This window comes from Carya illinoinensis, chromosome 8, assembly GCF_018687715.1.
Source record: "Carya illinoinensis cultivar Pawnee chromosome 8, C.illinoinensisPawnee_v1, whole genome shotgun sequence".
Taxonomy (NCBI): domain Eukaryota; kingdom Viridiplantae; phylum Streptophyta; class Magnoliopsida; order Fagales; family Juglandaceae; genus Carya; species Carya illinoinensis.
In genome coordinates this window covers 14,399,620-14,418,921 of record NC_056759.1, presented here as the reverse complement: position 1 = coordinate 14,418,921, position 19,302 = coordinate 14,399,620, and the positions used below count along the sequence as shown (strand labels likewise).

Genomic DNA, 19,302 nt, shown 5'->3' with positions numbered 1-19,302 from the left:
AATATCTCTTTTGTCATAAAATTGCCTATCCGCGCATGAATATTGTGTTAAATATATATATATATATATATGAGATCTATGTAAATACGCTTTGTAAACTAAAGAATAAATAAAATAAAATAATTTAGGAAAATAAAAACCGGTGTTGAGACACATTATATCGGATCCTTTCTTTGGAGTAAATTCTATCGTCTCCAAGTCTTAACATGCACTAGGCTTCTTGACAATCTACTCCCAAGATACAAATAGGATACAATAGAAGGATGAAGTGTTTCTCTAGTTATCTAGAGAATTGTAGTGTTTAAATTCATAGGTGGAGTTCTCTATTTATAAAAAATGAAATGGCACTTGCGAAATGTCATTATCATTGCACAAAAACCTTTATGGTGGCGGCATGAGATGACACAGATACTTCCAATCAGATCCATCTTTCAAGTCGACTACCATATTGTGTTGACCCTTACATGCATCATCAACTGCAATTCATTGAGGGCATAAAATCATCTATGAAGGCTCAATATATAGAGGGTTCTGCCACTGCCCAAGGCACAAGCAACTCTCTTGTATTCAAACTACAAATGCTACTCTACTGTTATGCTTGCTCCCTATATTGACTCAAGTGTTGGAGAGTTCCCTTTTGGTCTCCCGGTGTCTCTATGGTGGCAATGAGGGACAACACAAGTTTTGTTGAGTTAGATCAATCCCATCATTTCAAGTATCTCATTGATTGTGTAAAGTTTTGCGAATTGATGCATGATCATTTTTCAAATTCAGTGATAAAGATTTTGCCTCATCAACATTTTATCGCATCGATATTGAAATTAAGAGTAGTATTATTTGAAAACCTTTACACTACGTACCATCTATAATTTAATTTTTAATATTCAAATTTCAACATTTATCTTTCGAATCAAATTATGCAATGTAGATAGTATGTTGTAAAGGCTTTCAAATAGAATTAGTTTCAAACAAAATAGTCAACATAACTTATTGCCCTAAGATCAACGAGTGTGATCAGTTCAGTTTGGTTAGGTTTATGACATATTTAATCGAATAGGTCTAAGTCTATTTTGTAATTTTGAAAACCAATACAAACCGATCCATCCAGAAAATTGGGACTTTTACAAGTTTGATTTGGTTTTGGGCTTTTTGTTGTGTAGTTGGTTTTTTTAACCCAAATGAATTTCTTTTACCATGACAGAGTCCAAGACTTTTTTTCAAAAACACCATGTATATAACTACAAGAAATGAATAAAAATGTACTTATGAAAAATGAGTTTATCTATATATATAATGTAGTCTTATACTTATAACATATTATATATGTAATCATATAACTTAATATATAAGGATAATTGATAAATAATAACTCAATATTAATACCCATGTTTAAGAGTAGGTTTATATCAATAAAGCTTAAATAATAGGATAAAATATCATGTTATATTAATTTTATAATATGTATAATATATATAGCATATAATATATATAATATAAAAATACTATTTTTTTTTATAGTGTTTGGTCTCTATTTTCGTGATTTTCAATCCAAATCAGTTTTCAAATCACAAAAACCAGAACCAAACCAATTTTGAATCGATTTTTATTCTTAAAAATCAAAACCGACTAAACCAATGTAATTGGACCGAATTGATTCGGTTCAATCGGTTTTTTCTTACACCCTTAAGCATCAATGAAGTATGTCAAGGTGTCTTAAAATGAGAAATTTGAAATTGCTAATAATAGAGATGAAGGATTTAAAGACGAAGAAAAAGAATTAAACTTTTGAAGACTTGAAAAATGAATGTCAAACGTAGACATTAACATTCTCTCTTTTTTGTTTGTCCCTAATCAAGTTTCATATATATATATATATATATAACCAAGATCTAAAGCCAATAACCCCTATCCATTTTCCATAAATGAAAGAGCTTAAAGTGATTTTTTTTTTGGCAACCGATTTAGTAAACTATGACATTAATACGATTAAAAGTTGTAATAGATTGCGTTGTGCTGCACTTTGTCGGTCTAGTTTGGTTAAAAGAGATACCCACTTCTTTTTCCTTAGTTAGGATAAGTGCTAACATCAGAAAATAACATCCGGTAGATGGTCTGATACTCCGGCGAACAACCGTTAGTAGCTATGAAGGCATATGAGAATCACATACCACTATTGGTGAAAAGATATTTGTTGGATTTGCAAGACCCAAGGCTGTTGATCCTATTTTTGCCACGCGTGGTGGCAGAACACGCACCTTGACGCGACAGCTCGTGGATCTCACGTGCTACTTAAATGGATGCGATTTTTCTTGAAGCCAATAGATTGGTAGTTGGGGAGTCTTGTGGAGCTACGCATGACGATCGAAGATGATCGTAAATCAGTATATCAACCCATCTCCGTGCTCTTTCTGGACAATAAAGGGACAAACTAGACAAAAGCTGATGGACAGTGTTAGAAAGTATTGAAAGGAAAGATGGAGGAGTAGCTAAAGCTCCCACCCCCCTCGGTGGGCATAAGGATGATCTTTAGGAGATAGTTTTGAAAAAAAGTCTTAAATCTCCCACTACTTTTAACATTCTCCCTTTTAATTTGCGGTATTTATAGGATAAGTTATTGCAGAAATGGCAGATATAAACATACCCAATTTCGAGGTGGTGACTTTCCAAGAAAACAAATTAAACAGTGATGGCTGAAGTAGTGCCAATGCCAAGATAGAATGGAAACTAATGGTGACATCTGACAGTAACAGAAATAAATATGGCTCACATTTTTGTTGTGACTTTACTAGAAACCAACAAATTGAAATTAACTACATAAGCAATATCTTCTAAACAGATACCAATACAAAGTAAATTTGTTCTTATTGAGCCCTAAATCTAGTTACAATCAACTTGTTAGTTGACTGATGAAACAATCACAACACAATAACTTTTTCAAATATACAATGTTTATCAACTACTTCTGCTGATTATTGGGACTGAACATGATACATTTCAGTGTACATTAAGTTAAAAACTAAGCACGCACTCATTATATTGACAGACAAAGTTCGTGCACAATTGAATCACCAAGTTCCTTCTTTGGACATCCTTAGAAAATGAGTCAGAGTGATACTTGGGAGCTCAGCAGCACTCTTTTTCTTCTTTGTTATCCTTGTCATCTTCGATGACCCTGCATCTTTGGACTCTTTAACTGTCACTGAGACCAAGTTGTAGAACTGTTCAAGGACAGAAGTCATGTGTATTAGATAAGGAGAAAAATACTAACACGAGCACTTTAATGTCAAACTTTAGACCAATCTTTTGATAAGTTATCAACTGAATCATTGTGTTACATTATTTATAGGAGGTTGATGATGTTTTCTATATCTAGCAACTACTTTAAGTCTTGGCAAACATTAAAATCACCATAAGTTTTTTGCTCTTTTAGTTCTAAAAATAATATCCTCTAATAGTAATTGACTCGATTGTAGATTTTCTTCCAAACAAATTGTTTCTCAATGTCTAGATATATACACAGTACCCAGTTAGCCTAACATTAACTTTCAGTAGTGTAGCCAAAACCTCCATGTCTACAGCATGAAACAAACTGCCCCAATCCAGAATGATGGTATTTGGAAACTTACCTCACAGACTCCATGTAGCAATAATCTATGAAAAGGATCTTGAACCCGTAGCACAAGAATATCCCCATCTCCACTATCTGTGATGAAGGCTCGTATACACTCCTAAAAGGGGGAAAATTAAAATAGCTATTAATAACAACAAACCATATTGGTTGGTTGGCAAAGAATTTAAGTGCCAGAAAGTTCAATCCACAATATTGAGATGTGCTGAAATTAAAATAGCTCAGAAAATAAAATAAAAGAAAACAAGCAAGAACCATTAACAACTACCGAATCTAGGTCTGAGTAACAGTGGGATATTCAGTTGTGTCATATGGCACAGGCAGACAGCCCAGCCAAGCAATCTACTTTCACATTTAAGAAATAAGAAAATCAGTAATAAATCAAAACAAAATTTTCTTCCCAGATAAGAGGCATGTAGTTATTAGTAGACACTGATGATATTCATTTATTTAAAACACGAGCCAAGGATATTTATAAAAAAAAAAGTTATATCATTGTATTTCATTAATTCAATATACCTCGTAGCCCTCAATAAGTTCTGAAAGAAAGCTACGCCGAAGTGCCTCTCTTGTTCGACAGTTAACTCTATGCCATGCATTCAAGACAGCCATCTTATCAGCATCAACACGACCTGGCTTTTTCGATGGTGATCTTTCTAAAGCATCAATAATGGTAGCCTAGCCAAATAAATAATGAAATAATAAACATTTGCTGGAGTTGAAGCATGTTACCACATAGCATGCCAAAAATGACAACAAACAAAACAAGCTTCAATCCAAAGTTGATCAAAAGTTTTTTTAGAAGTAACATACAAAAAGCTAGAGTATGCAAAGCATTTCCAAGATCTAAAAATACATTAGCTAATACTATCCATAACTTATTGAAATATTGAAAATTACAAAGGACAAAAAGCTTTCTCAACAGAATTTTTGATTAAAAAAATGGAACCGAGATGTTCATAGGTGATGGAAGCAAAAAGACCTCTTTATCCATGTCTATATTCCTAAATTTGTCCCATTCTCCAACATTTGTCATGCAAAATGCTGACAATGGTACCTCATCACCTGTAAAACAAATTTCAGATCAATATATATTATGAGACTTGACAGGACAATAATGGCCATAAAGAGACTGTTGCAAAGTGGGTGTTTGTATGTTTAACCTCAGTTAAAATTACCAATGGCCAAGAGGTTTACCAATATAAATACAAGACTTGACACTTCTGCGTGTTTTTGTGTTCGGTCCCAGTTAAAAGTACCAATGGCAAAGAGTTTTACCAAGAAAAAGTAAAAGACTTAATACTTTAATTAGTAGGCATTAATTAGTTTTTGTCTAGTACTTACTATAACTAAAATGATATCTCTAGCTCGATTCTCACCTTAGGGAAAGTCTTAGGAGGTGCTACTATAACTGTATAATAGTTTCATGGTCAGAACTTGTTGAGGCTTAATCAAAGGCCCAAAATGGTATTGATTTCCCATCAAGACTAAAGAAAAACAAAAGAGATGGTTTCTTTCAGAGATATAATTACCCCAAGGTGGGGGTGCAAACAAGCCTCTAATCTCTTCTGCATTTAAACAGGGAACAAGTTCCATGAGAAGACGGTCATTTAACCATCTGCGAGACCGACGGTTGCTAACCTGCAACAAGTAAAACAATAATAATATTAATTAAAGATCACATGACTTGAAACCTTCCAACGGGATCAACGAATAAGTTTCCAAAGATCACCGATAACCAAGCCATAGGATTGAAAATAACCAAGTCACGATTTAAACAAGTAAACACCAACAATGTCTGGATTTGAAAAAACAAGCAGTAGGGACAATTGTAACTGCTACATTCCCAAATCCTTCATTATCAATGAAGTAAAACAAGCAAGAGTTTTTTCCGTGTGAAGAATCATTGGAACTTCTTAACCTACAGAAGGATCATTAGCAATAGAAGGAATATGTTCGCTACTATCCGTTGAATATAAGAAACTGTAATTTAACAGTTGGAATACGCTAGATGCCTCCATTGGAATGTGCATAAGTTAATGAGAGTTCTTTTTTTTTTTTTTTTTATAAAATTTAAAGAAAGGGCCACCATAAATAGAGAACTCATATACCAATTAGGATTGTTTGGAAATAATTTTTATCTCATCCCATCTCATTTCATTCTCAAACATCACTCAATCACAAACACTTTCAAACTAATCATTTCAACTTTTCTAAACTAATCATTACAACTTTCCTAAACTTACAAACAAAACACAAAAATAATTAAATTTTTTCAAATTTCAAAATAAAAATTTGTTTTGATAAGTAAAATTTTCAAAACAAAAATTATATCCTAACAATATTTGAACTTTAAAATATTTTTTATTCAACTTTTTCTCTCTCCTTTCTCAAACCCAATAAATACTTAAGTCAAACTATCACTACTATTTAGGGGTGTAAACCAATGCGTCGGCGTCGGTTTCGGCGCCAAACCGAAACCCCACCGACTTGGGAAAACGTTGCTTACAACCGGCCAAAACCGATCGACTAGGGGAGAGAGAACCGATTCCATCGGTCTCGACTAGCGTCGGCGAGGTCTTTGGTCCGCCGTAGGCGTCGTTTGTGACGGAGGAGCAGCGTCTGTGACTCTGCTATGGAAGTGCGACGAAGCTCTGGTAGACGAAACCCTAGAGCTTGACGAAGAAGACGACGAAGAAGGAAGGAGGGCGAGTTGGTTTAATGCCATTTTGGAACGGCGCCGTGCCGTTCCACTAAATGTTTTTCCCATCTAAGGGTATTAAATGATGCCGTTTCACTTTAATGAGTGAAATGGCATCATTTCTTTACAGGTAGGAAAAAAAAAAAAGGTTACCGCTGATGTCGGCCGGTTCAACGGTTTTCCCTAGGGTCGAACCGCGAACCGAACCGGCCGACGTCGGTTCCTATATTTTTAACTCGAACGCCGACCGGTTCTTTGCCGGTTCCAGCCACCGGCAGTCAATCTCCGTCGGTTTAGGCCGGTTTATCGGTTTGGTGTACAGCCCTACTACTATTTACAAACCATCCTACTACCATTCACAAAATTCTCATCTCATTCCCCAAGCATCCTTACGGGCCAGTAGACTAATTTCATCCAATCTAAAGATTCCATGTTGGAAGATAGACTACAAATTTCGACACAAAATGGTATTGGACAGGCAATCATTAAATCAATAAATAAATAGGACGAAAGTGTTCTTTCTTTTAGTCTATATCAAGTTATAGAAAATCTAAAATCTTTTCCAAGAAACATTTGGGAAAAAATAAGAAGAAAGAAAATACATATAATAGAAAATTACCGTTCCCGTCAAGCTCTCAAGAAACTCGATCTTCTTCTCAATTGACATCCCATGGGACTTTGCATTCTCTCCTGCACAAAACAACTAAAATACTAAAATTTCTAACGGAAATCCAATTAATATAGAAAGCAATAAAAAGACAACAATAACATCTGGGTACTCCAGAAAAACTACGAACCAAACAAATAGAAAAAACCCAAATCTCCTCGGAGAGCATTTCAATTATTCACACGACAACCAAGGCAAATTATAAAACTTTACAAATCGTACTCTGTATAGCCATCTATATTTCAATTGCTTATACAAACACAAGAGAGACAGAAAGGGGGTACCTTTCCGAGGGTCAAAGAGAGAGGATGAAAGGAGAAGGTCATCATCTCGCTGAAGAACCTGAGGGGTCTCCATGATTGGCTGATTAATTATGAAACAGATCTGGAGCTCTTGTATTCTGGGTGCGTGGATTTGTGCGTTGGGTCAGGAGTTTTGAGTAGCAGAGAACAAAAAGCGACAAGACTAGGACGTTAAACAGAACCTCAGAAATATAGAAGAACAGAGACGAATATTATGTTGAATATACTTTCTTTGTTGTCCGGTGTTTAATAGCTTTAATCTAAGGTTGAGGTGAATTCCTTGCTTGCTTGTTTAGTTTTCTCTTTAAATAAATTTAAAAAAAAACATTTTTTGAAGGATTTATCATTAAAAATAAATAAATAAATAAATAATCTGTTAGGAATATACTAAAATTGATTGTTACACTTGTGCAAACGTTTTACAATCTTTTTAAAATAAATAAACAAACACGATATTTATATAAAAATTATTTTTTTATAATTAATAACTTTTTTTTAAGCAAGTGTCCTATATCACTATATATATGGCTTTAAACTAATTTAAAATAATAAAATAATATTTATAATTGTGGTTATAAATGTCATAAATTATTTTAAAAAATTAATTAAATAAAAATTTATATAACAAATATTAATTTTTTAATAATAAATTTCATATTTTTTTTAAATAATTATATAATAATTATACACTTTCACAATTATACGTAGCAATATTCAAACAGAAAAGGTCAAATGTGAGGCGTTTACTTGGTTGTCTTATATTGAAAGAAGGGCTATTACGTCGACGCAACGCGGTTGCTCAACATGCGTACGATACTCTCCCTATATTTACTTAAAATTATTTGGATGAGTGCTTCAAAGATAAATTAATATTGGGGGGGGGGGGGGTGGAGAGAGAACAAATGGTTTGGTAATAAGCGAAGAGCACAGGTGTGTAAAAGTAAAATTATCCTTCATTTTATGTAGAGTTATAAAATAATTGTAATTATAAAAATAATTGAAGAATTAACCGGACCGACAAAAAACCAATTAATTTCGATAGGTTCTCAATTGGACCGGTTTGGCATCACCTCAAAAAGTTTGAGAAATTAAGGAATCAATTTAGTCCAAAACCAAAGTTTATACCTGAGTAATGTTACGTGTATTTATATTTTTATTTGTAAAAATATTTATAAAGACTCATTTTATCAGTTTTATTTTAAATTTTAAATTTTATAATTTTTAACTTCTTACGTGAAGAAGTAAATTTTTCTTAAATATAGTTAGAATTTTTCTTATATTATTAAGACAGGGTTTCCTGAAGATTAGGTTGGTGGAAGTTACCCATATAAAATATTGTCATGCCTCCCCTAAATATGCGACAGACACATGTGCAAGTGACATAAGACATATCTTTAACTTGAGTTTTTTTAAAGAAACATGTGTTTTCACATGGTCAAAGGTCACACGTCATTTTTATAATACCTCCAATTCAATTTGGTGGAAACTTTTATCCACATTAGTATATGTTATAAAAATGATTTAAAGTTGTACTTTTATGGTGTTAAAAGGACCAAAGCATCATTTTTTTTTAAAGTCATATGCCAATGATTCAAATCGATTAGTTGTTACGGTTTTATTTAGGTATATTGAATTAGACATTGTTTGCCCATATTTTGAATTGGATAATGCTATTTGAACCGATGCTTTATCAATTTTTACTTTTTTACTTTTTTTTTATTGATTAAGTAAGTGAATATTATTGAGTTTATGTAATTTTTGTTAAAAACAATATTTAAAGATGTTAAAAAAATAATAAAAGCAAAGCACAAATATATATATATATATATATATATGAAATATACTTATCGGTTAGATTATTGGTCCATGTAATATCATCTTTTGACTTAAACTTGGATCAAAAGGCATTCTAGACTATTCTATAGACAGGGGATACTTGTCCAACTTTACCTCTCATTTATATAATTATATGTTTAGGTTGATTTTTGAATGGCTGAGAAATCTTGGATGTTGGAAATTTGAACCTCTTAAATTTATCCTCATAGAAACTATCATTTGCAGGCATAACAAAAAAAATAAAAGAATAATAATAACACAAGATTTTACGTGGAAACTCTAAAACTGTATAAAAAACCACAAGGCCTAGAGAAGAAAATTTACTATGTGAAAAATTGTTACAATCACACAATTTTTCTCGTCATCCAAAACACACCCACAAAACTTTCCTCACTAGCAAAACTTTAACTCACACCTCTTTCCATTTTACAAAAATAGATAACAGAAGAATTTAACTAGAGTCAAAAGTTACTAACTAAGTTTTCAACTAGTTCACTTAAACTAAGAGGTTAAGCTTATTATTTATAACTCAGTGCCTATGCCCTTTACTTTAATCCCATCAATGTGGAACTAAAAAATGAGCAATAAGTCAACAATTTCCACTTTGTGACTTTGACAAGTCCCCCAGTCAAGCTCCACCTCAATGAAAATCTTCATAACTTTTACTATCATGTTTCACCATAAAAGCATACCCACTTAGAATAAACAAATTCCAAACATTTCATTTCAGCCCATGTTGAAAAACAACCTTACTGAAAAATTATGATGTTACTTCCACGTTTGGCTCTCCTAGAAGTTCATCAGCTATCGACATGAATTTCCACTACACACCCTGCATCAATGCGAAACCAATACCTGTTTGACAACTTGTGGACCCGTTAACGTTAACACATCCTCTATCATTACACGTCCATTTTTCTATGGAGAGAGACACAACGTTAGCATCAATACCAGTATCTCCATTTACTGACTTGAAGCCACTTGCTGAATCCGCTCCTTGTACTAATCGTTTCACCAGTCGCTAGTATCACTGCTGACTTCAGGGGTTGATTTGCCTTTCAACGCCTTGTGTAAACTAATTTCTCCACTTCAAATCTAATAGGATTTGAAGCCCTAATGCCTAATATTGTTTTGATTAATTTACCGTAGAAATGAATAATACCTCGCTAAGTAAGTTCCTAGGAAAGATTGGAGGGTCACAATGGATACGTTTGAAATTTTCAATCTCCTTCACAGAACCTCTTTAGACTATACATATCCACACTTTCACACCAAAGCTCCACCCCATAAAAAGAATCTAGTGGCCCTGATACCAATTGTTAGGAATTTGGACCTCCCAAATTCACCCCTCTAAGAATTACCCTTTGTAGGCATAATAAGAAAAATAGAGAAATAATAACAATATAAGATTTTACATGGAAATTCCAAAACAGGAGAAAAAAATCACCAGGCCCAGAGAAGAAAATCTACTATATTAAAAATTGTTACAATGACACAATTTTTCTCCTCACCCCAAGCACGCCTACAAAACTTTCCCCACTAACAAAATTTTAACTCGCACATTTTTCCATTTTACAAAAATAGACTGCAGAGAAATTTAACTAGAGTCAAAAGTTACTAGCTAAGTTTTCAACTAATGCACTTAAACTAAGAGGTTAAACCTCTTATTTATAACTTAGGGCCTATGCCATTTACATTAATCCCACCGATATGTGACTAAAAAATGAGCAACAAGTCAACAATCTCCACTTTGCAACTTTGACTAGTCCCACAGCCAAACTCCACCTCAATAAAGATCTTCATAGATTCCGCTATCATATTTCACCATAAAAGCATACCCACTCAGAATAAACCAATTCCAAACATTTCATTTCGGCCCATGTCGAAAAACAACCTTGCTGAAAAATTATGATGTAACTTCCACGTTTGCCTCTCCTAGATGTTCATCAGCCATTAACATGAATTTCCACCACACACTCTGCATCAATACCAAACCAATGCCTGTTTGACAACTTGCAGACCCGCTAACATTAACACATTTACTTCTATCATGACAACTTTAGGAATTAATAATATGCCATGAGGATATACATTGTTGTGAAAAACGATGACAATAAAGTGAAAGTAAATATGAAAAAAGAAAACAATCACACACAACACAAGATTTATGTGGTTTGACAAATTGTCTACGTCCACGGGAGCTGCAGAGGATATTATTATTGAGAAATATCAAACTATAATGATGGATCAATCACTGTATGTCTACAGTGTTTCTACCGTACGGTCATATGATATAATAATAATATATATAGTCAAATGGCGGAAAAAATGCATGTTCGTTCAAGCGGCGTGTCGAGCACGCGTCGAACGAACTTCTTTCCGCATCCGCTCGAACTCACTGTCGAGCTAACATCGAGCGTTCGAATCTGCCTGATTTCGCTCGAGCAGCTAATGCCTCTGCTCGAGCGGTGTGGACCAGACTCCACAGTACTCAATAATACATGTCCATTTTTCCATAAAGAGAGACATAACGTTAGCATCAATACCAGTATCTCTATTTACTGACTTGAAGCGACTTGTCGAATCCACTCCTTGTACTAGCTGTTTCACCAGTCGCTAGTATCACTGCTAATTTCAGGGGTTGATTTGCCTTTCAATGCCTTGTGTAAACAAATTTCTCCACCTCAAATCTAATAGGATTTGAAGCCCTATTGCCTAACATTACTTTGATTAATTTACCGTAAAAATAAATAGTACCTCGCTAAATAAGTTCACAAGAAAGATTGGAGGGTCACAATGGACATGCTTGAAATTTTTAATCTCCTAGACAGAATCTCCTTCAACTATACATATCCACATTACCACACTAAAGGTCTACCTATAAAAAGAATCTAGTGGCTCTGATACCAATTGTTGAAAATTTAGACTTTCCAAATTTACCCCTCAAGGATCTACCCTTTGCAGGCATAATAAGAAAAATAGAGAAATAATAATGACACAAGATTTTACGTGAAAACTCCAAAATAAGAGAAAAACCACTAGGCCCAGAGAAGAAAATCTATTATGTGAAAAATTGTTACAATCACACAATTTTTCTCCTCACCCAAAACACACCCACAACGCTTTCTCCACTAGCAAAACTTTAACTCACCTCTTTCCATTTTACAAAAATGGACAACAGATGAATTTAACTAGAGTCAAAAGTTACAAGCTAAGTTGTCAACTAATGTACTTAAACTAAAAGGTTAAGCCTCTTATTTATAACTCAGCGCCTATGCCCTTTACTTTAATCTGACTGATGTGGGACTAAAAAATGAGCAATAAGTCAACAATCTTCACTTTGCGGTTTTGACTAGTCCCACAGCCAAGCTCCACCTCAATGAGGATTTGAATAGTTTCTGCTATTATGATTTACCATAAAAGCAAATCCACTCAAAATAAACCTATTCCAAACATTTCACTTTGACGCATGTCAAAAAACAACTTTACTGAAAAATTATGGTGTAATTTTCACGTTTGGCTCTCTTGGAAGTTCATCAGCCATCGATATGAATTTCCACCATACCCTACATCTATGCTAAACCAATGTCTGTGTACAAATATGTGGGCCTACTAACATTAACACATCCTCTATCATGACAACTTTAGGAATTACCAACATGCCATGAGGATTTACTTGTCCATTTTTTCATGGGGAGAGACACAGCGTTAGTATCGATACTTGTATCTCTATTTATTGACTTGGAGCCACTTGCCAAATTCGTTCCTTATACTAGCCGCTTCACCAGTTGCTAGAATCACTGCTGACTTCAGGGGTTGATCTGCCTTTCAACGCCTTGTGTAAATCAATTTCTCCACTTCAAATCTGATAGGATTTGAATCCCTACTTCCTAACATTACTTTGATAAATTTACCGTAAAAATAAATAGTCCCTCACTAAGTAAGTTCCCAGGAGAGATTGGAGGGTCACAATAGACATGCTTGAAATTTCCAACCTCATAGACATAACCTCATTTGACTATACATACTCACATTATCAGACTAAAGCTGTGATGCCCCCAAATCCCCACGCACGGACACAAGAAAATCGAGACGTCCGGATGATGACATCACGAGTCACCACCCTATCAACGAGTGTCAAGTGTGTGTATAAGCAACAAATGTACACGAGAAACACGTAGCGGATAGCAAAGTCATATAACTAAGTACCAGAATTTTTCTTAATTTAATACAAAGTTGTTCATAACATACATAATAAAATATTAAAAAACACAAATATAGTTTCAAAGCCAAATACAAAACATAACCCAACTCAGAACTCCGGCGGAGCCGCATCCTTGGGCTCAGCCTCCTCCTCCTTCTCGAACTCTGCACCAAAATCTACGGTACCAAAAATAGTGCTGCAGGTAAGTAAAAACCAAACACCACTAGATAAAAGCATATTAAAACTCAAACAATATGCATGAAGAATGCCAATGCATGAAACTCATAAAACCATATTTTTTCACGCACGCCAAAAATCCCATTTGGCCCAAAAAAACATATCCTTTAAACATAACCTCGCCATTATTCTCGATAATGGCTCAAAAACCAGACCGTCAGAGCACTGTAGGCGGGAATCACAGGTGGGACTCTACCACCATCCATGCTCACCACCGTCCCTACGTGAGCGGCGTAGGGGGGAATTACAGGCGGGACTCTACCACCATCCCTACGCGAGCACCGTAGGCGGGAATCACAGGCGGGATTCTACCACCGTCTCTGCTTACCACCATCCCTACGCGTGCACCGTAGGCGGGAATCACAAGCGGGACTCTACCACCGTCCCTGCTTACCACCATCCCTACACGTGCCTCTGACTCAAACCAATCAGTACAACCGTTCACATATATCATAATTCATTTCTCGCTTACAAGCTCAGCTTTCATTTTTTTCAAACATATGTACATGCATGCAACTACATGAAAAAATCCGGTTTTCCTTTTTAAACATGAACATGCGTGCACTATACAAAACAAACATCAAGGCACAAATATCTCAAAAAAACATCAACATCAACCCAACAACTCCGTCCTCAATCCATCCGACCCCCAAACTCCTCGGATTCAGTCTGGAATCAACTAACCAATCCAATAATTATTGTAAGAGCAAAATATATTTATATCTAAACGTAGAGTTTGGAAAATACTTACAGCGCTATACGGTATTTTTCGAAAGCTTGCGGCATTGCAAATGGCGGAAGAAAAGTAACGTAACAGTGTAATTTACACTGTGGCCGTGGGTAATAAATTACTCACTTTCGAACGGGGACAAACCAAGGCACGAAATTGATAGGGAATGGCCTTGAGATATTTATGAAGGTAAAGGAAACGAATTTTGGCCATGGGTGGTGGTGGAAATGGCGGTGGAGGAGCTTAAAGGGGCTGAACGGAGTTAAACTCGTGGGAGTTGCTCCGGCAATGGATCGAGGCCGAAAATGGGTGGGTTAGGTCGGCAAGAGGTAGGAGAAGAAGCTGTGAAGAGATGGTGGCCGGAGGTGGTGCGACGGCGCCGGAATCGGTGAAAAAACGTGTGACTTGGAGGAGCTCGTAGTGGCTAACGGTGGCTCGGATGGAGGTGAAACTTGGTGGGGATGTTCACCGGTGAGAGGGGAAGAAAACTGGGTGGGTGGTGTAGGCCACGCCGCCGGCGAGCGGCAGTTCTGGGCTGCGAAAGCAACTGGCGACAGGAGAGAAAAACAAGGCTAGTGCCGTGACTTCCAGCTGTGCGTGGCGGCTAACGACTGGTCCGATAGCTCTAAAAATTGGTGGAGATGATCTCTGGTGGGAGGGGAAGAGAATGGTGGGGGTGGTGTACTATGCGGTGGCCGGACGGCAACGCACTGTGCTGGTAAACAGGCAGCGATGGGAAGGAGAAGGAGAAGGGGGCTGCACGGGAAGAGAGAAAACGGGAAAGAAAAGAAGAAGAAAAAGAAAGAAAAAGAAAAAGAAAAGACGAGGGAAAAGAAATGAGGTCCAATCCTCACTCCGGGATTCAAAAACTGATCCTCCGGAAACGATTTTAAAAACTGTAAAACGACTAAATAAATTAAATACGACATCAATTAAATTAAAACCAATTTAAAACACATTAATTTAAAATAAATAAACCAATATATTAATTTAATTAAAAACAACCCTTCAGTGAAAAATACACGTAAAAGCGGGTCATCACATCCTCCCCCCTTAAAAATAAATTTCGTCTTCGAAATTTGCAAGATCAACCATCAGCGCCAAAAAGATACAAGATACAACTCTGAACCTAATTGGGAGATACATACCATCGACAACTCCCAAAAAATCCAAAGGTTATTATCTTCACACCATAAATTACTAATATCAACGACGTCTCTGCTTTACCTTCCAAACTTTCATACCATTCCAACTTTGGTAACCTAATAGCCACTTCCAAAGTTAACCATCAATAAACGAAATTGCACGACCAAATGATTAATTTCCCATTAAAACTTTGAATCACTACTAATTCTTCAAAATCAACACAAAATTTGAACTTCTAAGAATCTCCAAAAATCATGCTTTCGCGCGCACTCTGATAACTCACCAAAATACATAAAGGCCATATCCTCAAAAATTAATATCATGAAGTACAAGCTCAATCCACACCTAATCACAAGAAAACCTTTACCACATTTCCATAGAGAATCATTTACTTTCAAAAACCACAAATCTCCACTCATTCCTCAGTTGGCCATCGCTGTCCTAAACGAAAACCAACATTCCGCAAAAATACATCCATTGATTGATGACAGAAACCAGTACTAATCAACCTCCGGGCCCCAATTTGAAAACACAAAACATCATCCCAAAATACACGTCTCTTCTAAAGATAAGGAACATCTCCAAAAGGCCCAAGTCCTTCCCGGCCAACCAACGAAAGCGTCCATAACCTCTATCCGATATCCCACATTTTAAGCTCATTACCTATATTTTAAATAACATCTAATTTTGCAATAACTAACTCACTATAAACTACCATTGACTTCACCTAGACATAATCAAAACGCTCTTGATAACTCACCCACCTACTTGTACTATCAAAACTTTAGTTTTAGCACAACTAATTCCTTCAATAGCACTTCACAAAAACATCTCAAGACAGGCCATACTGTTAAAATCTTCAATCCATCAAAACTATTAAACAACACTCATGGATCTTAATGCTTTATTACTTCATACATATGATTATGCTACTCATCATTAATGCACAAGTTTCAACTTCCAAGATTTATTACTTCATACACCACACATGGTGACCTAACGATCTCCTTTCGAGTTAAATAACCATATCCCCAATTCTCCCAACTAGATACTTGATCTCCAAAGAAAAGTATAGTCTCGCCAATTTAAATTCCTATGACTCCAAGTTACAATTAATTCTCAAGATAAACATAACAGTCGTTTCAAACCATCATCCCAATGGGTAACCCGTTTTGACTACACATTCCGTTCAACTTACCAAACAACTCAAAGCCAAAATCTTTTGAATTAATATTACCACACAGATTCCTCTTCAACTTCTACCAAGCCAAAAATAGATGAGACTAGGACCAGCACTCCCCGAAATTCATAACACTTACCATTACTACTTATCTATCTCATGTACTCTTAGCCAATACCACAAATCATTCAAACGTACAAGTGATCCATTATCACATTTCTATCACCTGGACTTATATCCTCAACTCAACAAGAATCATTCCTGAATCTACTCAACTTGTATCCTTAAATCAGCAACTAACCATTGCTTAAAGTTTGGTACCGAGAATGACCTTAAACCTGCTAAGAATCCATTCCCAAAAGTCTATGGATCATATAGCCTCAAATTCAATCGTATTAAATACCAACACAAAATCTACTATTTCCAACACCCTGATGGACCTATATCTTTCGAGCCAATAGAATCATTTCCTAAAATCTGCCACTACAACCTCGGGTTAACAATAATTATTTTCTAAACTAGCTCGATATCTTCAATCCTCAAAGAAATCTACTCTAGAAAAATTCTCATATCAATAACTCAACTTCAAACAACCCCATTTTAATGGTTACAAACTAATCACTCACTAGAATAGATCAAGCTATAACACTAAGTCTGTAAAACTAAGAACTCAATTTTTATTATAATTCAGTCCTTCAAATCTGCAATTCTAAGACCTTAAATCAAATCAGAATCATTTTCCGGAACTTCTAAGATCAAAGAACTTACATCCCATAAAAGAAAAAAAAATTGACTCCCAATTCTTTCAAATTTTAAAACATTACTAGATAATAAATCATTTTTTGAAATTCTCAATATTGGTGGCTTTAATCCAAAACATTCACCTTAAAAGCTTGTAAAATCTAAAGTCCTAATTGCTACCAAATTACTCATCCGAATCACGAAATCTACAACTCGAAATTTAATTATTCCCCCCTAAAGCTTGTCGAACCTAAAACCTTAATTACCATAAACTTATTTTCCTAAAATCTATAAGGCCCCAAACTTTAAAACTTTGATGAAACTTCATAAAATCTAACATCGAAATTTGTTGAACTTACAACTTACTACGTTATAGACCATTTCATAAACTCCACGGAACTAAAGAACTCAATTATTCTACTTCCCTAAAAGATCACCCAGATCATGCCATTCTCTCCAAGCCTCGATAATATATATATATATATATATAAAAGAAAACAAAACCACACAAGGCATTCATCACGAAAGATTAGATTAGACCCATACCTGCCATGACTCCAGCATTTTGAGTCTCCGTAATCTTGCCTCCAATGGTACCAGGAGTCAGTGCGTACATTCGAGCCCGAACCAATTGCCTCTGGTTAGCTCTACCACTGCGACGAGCTTCACGACTTTCTTGAACTCGACTAGGGCATTCACGAGCAAGATGCCCCGTCTGACCACATTCAAAACATTGGTTACTACCCAGACGACACTCACCTTCGTGAGCTCCATTACATCTTCCACAAATTGGCACTCGTCCTCCCATACGCACTCCCGAGGTTGCTAATGGTCGAGTCCCGATCCGCTGAACAAACTTCTGAGGTAAACCCGAACTACTTCCTTCACCAGAAAAATTCCGCCTCTTATGTTTTGGAAGGGAGCTCATTCTCAAATTATTCTCTCGCTCCACAAGAGTGACTACATCCATTAAATCCTAAAAAGTGGATATCCAGTGGCTGACCACCATACGGCGTATATCAGGACGTAGACCCTCCTGGAAACGCTCGGCTCGCATTTCCTCTGTGGAGATGAGGTTGGGAGCAAATCGCCCAAGTTCTATAAATCTTCGGGCGTACTATTCCACTGTCATGCTCCCTTGGACCAAGTTTGAGAACTCTCTTGCTTTTTGCTGCCTCACTGAAGCGAGAAAGAAGCGATCATTAAACTCTTTTTTGAAGCGCTGCCAGGTCACAGTGGTGAAAGACCCCAGTTCTGATTCCAGCATTACTCTCTTGGTATCCCACCACTCAGAAGCAGTGCCTTGCAACAGATAGCTGTCATAGAGTACTTGTTGCGCCTCAGTGCAACCACACACCTCAAAAGTTCTTTCCAAGTCTCTGACCCACTTTCCAGCTTGAAGTGGATCCTCTTCTCCAGTGAAGTGTGGAGTTCTATGTGCCAGAAAGCGCTCATAGGTGCATCCAGCTTGCACCATGCCACTAGGCCCTCCTGGGTATAGCCAAGGCCCACCCTGATGTGGCCAAGGACCTCCTTGTTGTGGCTAATACTAATATATAGCTATACTAATAGTCTAATATTAATACTATTACTATTATATAGTCTATTACTATTATATAATCTAATATAGTTTAATATTAGTTATATAGCTATAACTAATACTAATATATATACTAATACTAATAGTCTAATATAGACTTATAGACTTATAGTATTAATACTATATTGCATTGCTATATTCTTTAATTTATTATGTATAACTATGTAGTGTATTATATATATATATATAGTCTATTATATTAATAAAATTTAAATTGTATGACCTAATACTAAATACTAATAATCTAAAACTATATTACTATTAGTATTATACTTTAAGTCTATGTATAATTTTATAAATTAATATATAAATCATTATACTAAATAATCA

The 19,302-nt window shown here is 35.6% G+C and overlaps 1 protein-coding gene across 2 annotated transcripts; it reads right to left on the bottom strand.

Annotated features, from left to right (window-relative positions):
- Positions 1-2,744: 2,744 nt before the first annotated feature.
- On the bottom strand, positions 2,745-7,528 carry LOC122318921. 2 transcript variants are annotated; one of them, XM_043136676.1, is made up of 7 exons: positions 7,281-7,528; positions 6,949-7,019; positions 5,161-5,269; positions 4,611-4,693; positions 4,148-4,306; positions 3,627-3,728; positions 2,745-3,218 (listed from the first exon to the last, which is right to left on the bottom strand). In XM_043136676.1, exons 1-7 carry the CDS (start codon positions 7,351-7,353, stop codon positions 3,066-3,068), a joined length of 750 nt encoding a protein of 249 aa, XP_042992610.1. In that variant the 5' UTR covers positions 7,354-7,528; the 3' UTR covers positions 2,745-3,065. The 2 variants fall into 2 exon arrangements, with proteins under 2 accessions (XP_042992610.1, XP_042992611.1); XM_043136677.1 differs by having other exon boundaries at positions 6,949-7,032; positions 7,281-7,523.
- Between the last annotated feature and the right edge of the window lie 11,774 nt (positions 7,529-19,302).

Excerpts from the sequence above, each read along its gene's own strand:
- LOC122318921 (XM_043136676.1), bottom strand. The coding sequence starts at position 7,353 with ATGGAGACCCCTCAGGTTCTTCAGCGAGATGATGACCTTCTCCTTTCA. Across the intron at positions 4,694-5,160 it reads GTTTGCACCCCCACCTTGGG|GTGATGAGGTACCATTGTCA; the intron begins GTAATTATATCT and ends TTTGTTTTACAG. Across the intron at positions 4,307-4,610 it reads ATATAGACATGGATAAAGAG|GCTACCATTATTGATGCTTT; the intron begins GTCTTTTTGCTT and ends TTATTTGGCTAG.